At 48.8% G+C, this 7,105-nt stretch overlaps 1 protein-coding gene across 1 annotated transcript; it reads left to right on the top strand.

Annotated features, from left to right (window-relative positions):
• The first annotated feature begins 321 nt into the window (after positions 1-321).
• Positions 322-3,193, top strand: LOC124657009. Its single transcript, XM_047195642.1, has 4 exons — positions 322-1,390; positions 2,693-2,750; positions 2,846-2,862; positions 2,947-3,193. The coding sequence occupies exons 1-4, from the start codon at positions 322-324 to the stop codon at positions 3,090-3,092; spliced, it is 1,290 nt and encodes a 429-aa protein (XP_047051598.1). The 3' UTR covers positions 3,093-3,193.
• Positions 3,194-7,105: the final 3,912 nt, after the last annotated feature.

The raw sequence follows: 7,105 nt of genomic DNA on the forward strand, positions 1-7,105 counted from the left end.
TGCGTCTTGGATAGAAAAACAGAGAGTATTATTTATATATACTCCCTCCGTATATAAATAGATGTAAATAGCGTCTAAATACGTTCATTCAGATTCATACAAATCGTCTATTTATACAGACAGAGTTAGTATATAATTCATCTGTTCCAGTTTAATAGACCTAGATTTGGTTTGTACCCAGTTAAATATGAGTCAATTAATTTAGAAGAAAATCAGGAATCCAACTGCCTCGTCCCTTCTCCCTTTCCTTCTCCTCCGCACGCGGCCGCTTCCCATCGCCCAAGCGCTAACCCTAATCGATCGAATTCCTCCGGTCCAGCAATGGCGCTGTCGTTGTCGCCGCCGCCGCCGCCGCCGCAGGACCGGTGGTCCATCCTTGCCCGAATCCCTAAGGTTGTGAAGGACAAGGAGGCGAAGCGCACCTTCCCACCTGGCGCCGACGTCTCCGTCGCCTGCGACGAGCCCCCGCTCGCCTCACTCCTCACCGTGCCGCTCCGCATCTCGCCCCCGCCCTGCCTTTCCAGCTACCCCTACGTCGCTGCCGCGGACTCCTCCGGCCTGCTCCTCCTCTGCGCCACGGAGCCTCATGCCGAGGTCACCTACCACCTCTGCCACGCGCGCACCGGCGAGGCCACCCGCCTCGGCGAGCGCCCCGTGGGCTTCTACGGCGCCAGAGCGAGCGTCGGCCTCATGGTGAAGGGCGGCAGCTGCGTTGTCGCTGAGCTCCTGCCCGCCACCGACGGCACCGGCCGGGCCGCGCTCCTCTGCTACACGGTGGGGCAGTACAAGTGGGTCCTGAAGGAGCTCGACTGCTCGCCCCCGCTGCACCAGGATTGGTCTGAAGAGGCCGTCGTCTCCTACGGCGGGATGCTCTGGTGGGTGGATCTCTCATACGGCCGCCTCCTCGCCTGCGACCCCTTCACCGACAAGCCGGAGCTGCTACACGTCCCGCTTCCACCAGTCCTCGACCAGCTGCCCGTAGAATCCTATACGCTCAACTGGGGCGCTCACCACTGCGTGATGGTGAGCGGTGGAAAGCTCAGGTACGTGCAGATCCACGGCAGTCCCGACGCGCCATTGCTGAGCACGTGGGCGCTCACCGAGGCTAGGAAATGGAATCCCGAGCGCAATGTACCCTTGCATGACATCTGGGTGGAGGAGAGCTACCTTGACACCATGCTGCCATGGAGCATCCCTGCACTTGCGCTCCTCCACCCTGCAGACCCCGACAAGCTCTACTTCTTCCTTGGATCCTGCATCTTTGCCGTGGACCTGCGGCGGAGGAAGGTTGTGGAATTCAGTGAATTTGCTATGCCTGACCCAGCAAACCCGTACGTCGTACGATCTTCCCACCTAGTCCAGGCATGGCAATATGATCCTTCAAGCACCCGTAAGCATCTTTATCTTGATCACTGCTCTTTCTTATCTTATTGCTTATTTAATTACTTTGCTTTGAATTCTAAGGCCACCTTGGTACCTAGTTTGCATCATGCACGCTCACAATGTTAAGAAAAGAATGAGAATTAATTTGAAGATACACTGCTTGAACAAGTCAATTCCTGAATATTACTATGAACATAGTTGCTATTGCACCAATGCTACCTTTTCTGCTAATATATATGTCCTGCCTGGCATTGTTAACCTGGTGGTTAGATTAATGAGGTCAGCTCTACCTTCATGAGGTCTTGTGGCCTTGTTACCAAAAAGCCAAGGTTCAAAAAAATGGTAAGCTCTACGTAAGCCGTGATGCACAGCTTAGCTTAACTACATCTTAAGCGCGCCTAGCTATTGTAAAGTCTATCATGAATACCTTTATTGTACGGAGGAAGGTAATTCTGGGCATATATAAGCCTAAAATAGTTGGTATCATGAATACCTTTATGCCTCTGATTTGCTCCCTCCAAGCCCTTTCTCCAATGAAAGAACTACATGCACATAGCAATAACTTATCTTTCTTATCTATCTTCTAACATTCCAAGCCGGTCTCTCCACCAGTATTTCCAAACAAATCACAAACAATTGATAACAAACAAGCAATATTATGTATCAAGCTAATCTAAGACCAGCATTGGTAAAACACATTTAAGACTGAAACCGAGTCCCTGAATCTGACTGCCCCCCGATGTTTCCTGATAATTTTAGTTGAAGTGCGCACATTTCTAGTCTCCTGATATAAACTAGTAAGTGTGATATCTGTATATCATGGCCACAAGAATATTGGAACATTGTATGATGCACCCCATTATCGCACATTTTCCTGTGTTTTCTATTTTGTATTGCTGTAGTTAGTATAGCGTTAGTCCTTTATTAACATCTCTTTTGTGGCAGCTGGAATTATGTAGATTCACAACAGTCCTCCTACTTATTATTATTTTATATATTTTTGGAATTGTTTGCAATTATAAGTTAAATGATATGGGGAAGTTGGACTGTGAAACCGACCTGACTTTACAGTCTTTGTATTTGATTTGTATCACCTTTTAGCAGTATTGGAAGCATCTGTGTTTCATCTTTCACAGTGGTGCATATTTTGCATAAAGACCACTTTCTCGCATGGGGGATTGTTTATCTTTTTGGTTATAGTGTTTATCTCGTAGAACATTGTTTGACAGAAGCATACCTTTGTCGCAAGCATGTATAAATTTAATGGCCTCGGCATGCATTCAACCATTGTAATTTCTCTTCTTTGAAGGGTCTAACACTGTCCTGACATCCTTGAGGCAGGAGAAGGAGATTGCTGCTCGGAGCAGGTGATGCTACGTCACCCTAATATTCTTATATATGCATAACCTTCACTTCGTTTTTTTGGAAGGCCTAACACAGTTTCATTCTTTTGATTTAGCAGGGCTGGGCGTAAAATTGGTACATACCATTATGATCCATGCTGCAACTATATTCACCTGTTTTCTCCTTAGTTCAGAGCTTATTTTCTCTAGTTTATTTCAGGTAATTCATTGAAGAGGTATAGGGATAATTTTATCATGCAGCAACAGAACGAGATAAAGATAGTCAACCCACTCTACAAGGAAGCCATGGATCTTGCCAGGAAAAAAGAGAGAAGAGTAGGCCGTAGACGCAGGCAAGCTCCATGATGGCCCACATGGTGCATCTCATACTGTCTTCTCTAATAAAAAAAACACAATTTCTAATTCCTGGCTGACCACGATCTGAATTCCAGCAAGCTCACAGTGTTGGTTGCGCGATGCGCATCTTGCATCCCTCGTAGGCGGGACCACCATCCTCTACTGTCATTTTTTTTTTGTCTCTGACTTCCTGTCCCATTGCAGTTTCTGAACTCCACACCCCCCTCCATTACCAGAGCAATGCGCACCTAGATCCCTAAAACCTAGTTCTGCCTACCGCTGGGCGGTGTGCAAGGCGGACGCGGACTCGCGGTACGCGTAGCTGGTGGACTCGCGCTTCGCGGGGGACCCTGATCTCCACCTCTTTTCCGTCTTCGTCGACCAAGGCCCCTCTGGGTCAAGCTGTACCGAGTTTGTGCTGGACCGCTCCCATGCCTCCTCCTCGTCGTGATGGAGGATGCCGGTGGCAGCGTTCAAGGAGGCAACGGTGGGGGCCAATGCAGAGATGAACGCGGCGGCCACTGTCGATGACTCCATGAGCAGGACCACCGCCGTGCGGCAGCAGCACCATTTTTGTCGGCACGCGCGTCTCAACTTAATATGGCTTGGCTTACACATGCAGAGCTGGAGGGTACTGGTCAGACGCGAGTAGCTTGTATCGAAGTAACTTTATAGTTTACCGAAGTAACTCTAGATTTATACCAAAGTAAATATATGTCTTTAGACATAAGTACATTTCTTGTCTCGAGGTAACTCTATGTTTTAGACAAAAATAGATTTATATTTTCTATCCAAGGAAAGAAGTGGATATAAATGTTACTTTTTGTGGCCTGGTGATGTACAACAACCATAGGATCTACAGTTTTTTGCTATGAGATGATACTCTATCAATCTGGTGCCATCAGCTCCTGGAGTTTGTCTCACAAACCTACTGGATGTTCTTATTTTTATGCATCTGGTATTTTCCATTTCTTTGGATGATATGATGGGTCAATCATTTGCTGGATATTCATGTTACCTTTGTGGAATAGTAGATGTGCCTACTGGATGCTATTCTTTCTGTACATGTAGTTTTACATGTTATTTTCGTGGGCAACAGCCCTGCTGGACGTTTTGTTTGTATGTTCTTTTATTCCTATTTTATTCCTATGCTGGTCATATATTGGCTCTATCGATGTAGTCTTGGATGCAAATTCTCTTGTAGCACATGTAAATGTTGGAGAGATAGATATCCACGGAGAAGAATCAATCTGGGATGTTTTCCTTCAGCAAATAGAAGTAACATGCATGGAGGAACTTCCTACGGCTCGTGTTTCTTCTCCTTTCCTTTCACTCGATTTCTTTGATTTTGTACACCAGGATCTAGTGACCTATGGTTTGGTTCCTTCTGTTTTTGCTGGCGGTGCTTGAGAATTATGGGGGAAGATGTAGTTTTTGTATATGTGGTTGCTTTTGCTGAGGGCGCTTGAGAATTTTGGGGGAAGATGTAGTTTTGTACATGTGGTTTTTGTTGTTTCTGGTAGATATTGTACAACCTGTTCGATGGTCCTGAAAGTGTGCTCTATGCGGACTATTTTTTAAACATTAGGCCCACGGCCCGGCTTTATATATAAAGCCCTCATGGCATAGTCAAACGATACAATAGAACGACAAGTCTGAGACCGCTCCCACCAACATCCACACTGATACACGTCCGGACATACGCCACTAAGGCACAACATACAAGGAAAAGGAAAAAAGATAGATCACTAGGACGCCTGGTATGTCGTTGTCGTCCTCGTCCTCGCATGTAGCCGCCTAAGCTCTCCCAGCGCCTCGTCCAGTAGGCCCCGGTCCCGCTGTCTGACCAGTACCCTCCAGCTCTGCATGTGTAAAGACATCAAGAACAGAGCATCAGCCGAATGAGCAATGACCTTCCCCTCTAGAGCTAGCTTGTTGCGTGTATTCCAAAGCGTCCAACCTAGCGCCGCAAAGGCATACCAAGCTAACCTACGTAAGGGTCCCGACAGGCCTTGCACTAAGGCGATGAAATCGCCAACCCCTGCCCATAAGAACTTCGCGAGGTGGCAATTGAAGAAGATATGGTCGCAATCCTCCAAGACTCCACACATCGCACAACTCTCGTCAGAAGGACCATGCCTCTTGGCCACCTGTTCCGCAGACGGAAGCCTCCCCCTAATGAGTTGCCAGAGGAACACTCTAATCTTCGGGGGAACCCTAGTAGCCCAGACCTCCTTGAAGAACGTGACCGTCGCCCCTTGCGACAAGCGGAGGTAGAGAGAGTGAGAGGAGAAAATCCCGGAAGGCTCCAGGGCCCAAGAGACCTGGTCCTCCCCCATGGAGTACGGATGAAGATCAAAAATCCTGCAAAGGTTTCCCCATTCCACCATCTCTGCCGTGCCGAAGGTATGCCGAAACCTGATGTGCCACCCTCCATCCGCCCTGACCGCGACCACTGTGGCGAAGTGGTTATCGCAGCAAGCGAAGAGGCGAGGGAAAGACAGGTGTAAGGGGGCCCTCCCCATCCACCAGTCTAACCAAAAATACGTCCGCCTCCCATCGCGAACGAGGTGCTTAGCCCCGAGCTTGAAGTACCATTTGAGCTTACGTAATGTATTCCGGAACCGGGACCCTTTAGTTGGGACCGGAGGGAGAACAAGTCATTATCGCCCAGGTACTTGGCTCGGATGAGGTCCGCCCAAAGACCTTCCGCATTATGATAGAGCTTCCAAATCCACCCTACCAAAAGCGCAATGTTCATGTTCTTGGTGTGGAGGATTCCCAACCCACCATACTCCTTAGGTCTACAAACAGTAGCCCAATCCATCATATGATACTTGCGCTTGTTACCAACTCCTTCCCAAAAGAATCGGCCACGAGTGGTGTTCATCGCCCCATGCGTCGAATCATAAAGAAGGTAAAGGCCCATGGCAAACATCGGTAAGCTGGAGAGACAAGAGTTAGTCAGCTCTAGTCTTCCCGCCGATGTTAGGTAGAGGCCCTGCCAGGGGTCAACCCTATGTCCCACCTTCTCTGTCAGGAAGAACCAGTCTGCTACAGTCAGCCTCCTGTCGCTCATCGGGAGGCCAAGGTAGCGGAAAGGGAAGCTCCCTAGCTTGCAGTTCAGAGCCGCTGCCACTCTGCATTGTTCCTCCTTTGAGACCCCTGTCACAATGGCTTCGCTTTTGTCGAAGTTAATCTTGAGCCCCGACATATTCTCGAGCGAGAGGAGGATAAACTTCAGGTTCGCAATCCCCATCTGCGAAGGTTCGATCATAATCATCGTGTCATCCGCGTACTGGAGGTGGGTAACTCCTCCGGGGATGAGATGAGGCACCACTCCCTGGATGTGTCCCGCCTCCTTGGCCCTCGAAAGAATGGCCGCCAACGAATCCGCCATGAAGTCAAATAGTATAGGCGAAAGAGGGTCTCCCTGACGAACGCCCCTTGCATTTCGAAAGTAAGGGCCAATCTCCCCGTTGACATTCACCGCGGTTTGTCCCCCCATGACCAGTTGCATCAAACGGTGCACCATCGTCCCTGAGAATCCCTTTCTCAGGAGGACCTCCCTCAGGAAATCCCAGTTGACCCTATCGTAAGCCTTCTCGAAGTCCAGCTTAAGAAGAATGGCCTTAAGTTTCTTGACTCTCAACTCGTGAGAGATTTCATGCAGGGCCAGCACACCCTCGTGCAGGCACCTACCCTTAATGAACGCAGTCTGATTCCTGTCGATCGTCCTATTCGTTAAAGGTCCAAGCCTAATCGCATACGCCTTAGCTATGAACTTGAAAATGACGTTGATAAGAGCTATGGGCCGAAACTGCTTAATGTCATCGGCCCCTTTCACCTTCGGTATAAGGGAGATAATACCGTAGTTTAACCGAGCGATGTCCACCCTCCCTAGGGCAAAATCATTGAGAATCTGAAGGATAGGTCCTTTAAGTGTTGCCCATAACCTCTTAAAGAACACAACCGGCAAGCCGTCCGGTCCCGGAGCCGAGTCATGTTTCATCGAGTGGAGA

Source organism: Lolium rigidum, chromosome 5 (genome assembly GCF_022539505.1).
Source record: "Lolium rigidum isolate FL_2022 chromosome 5, APGP_CSIRO_Lrig_0.1, whole genome shotgun sequence".
Taxonomy (NCBI): domain Eukaryota; kingdom Viridiplantae; phylum Streptophyta; class Magnoliopsida; order Poales; family Poaceae; genus Lolium; species Lolium rigidum.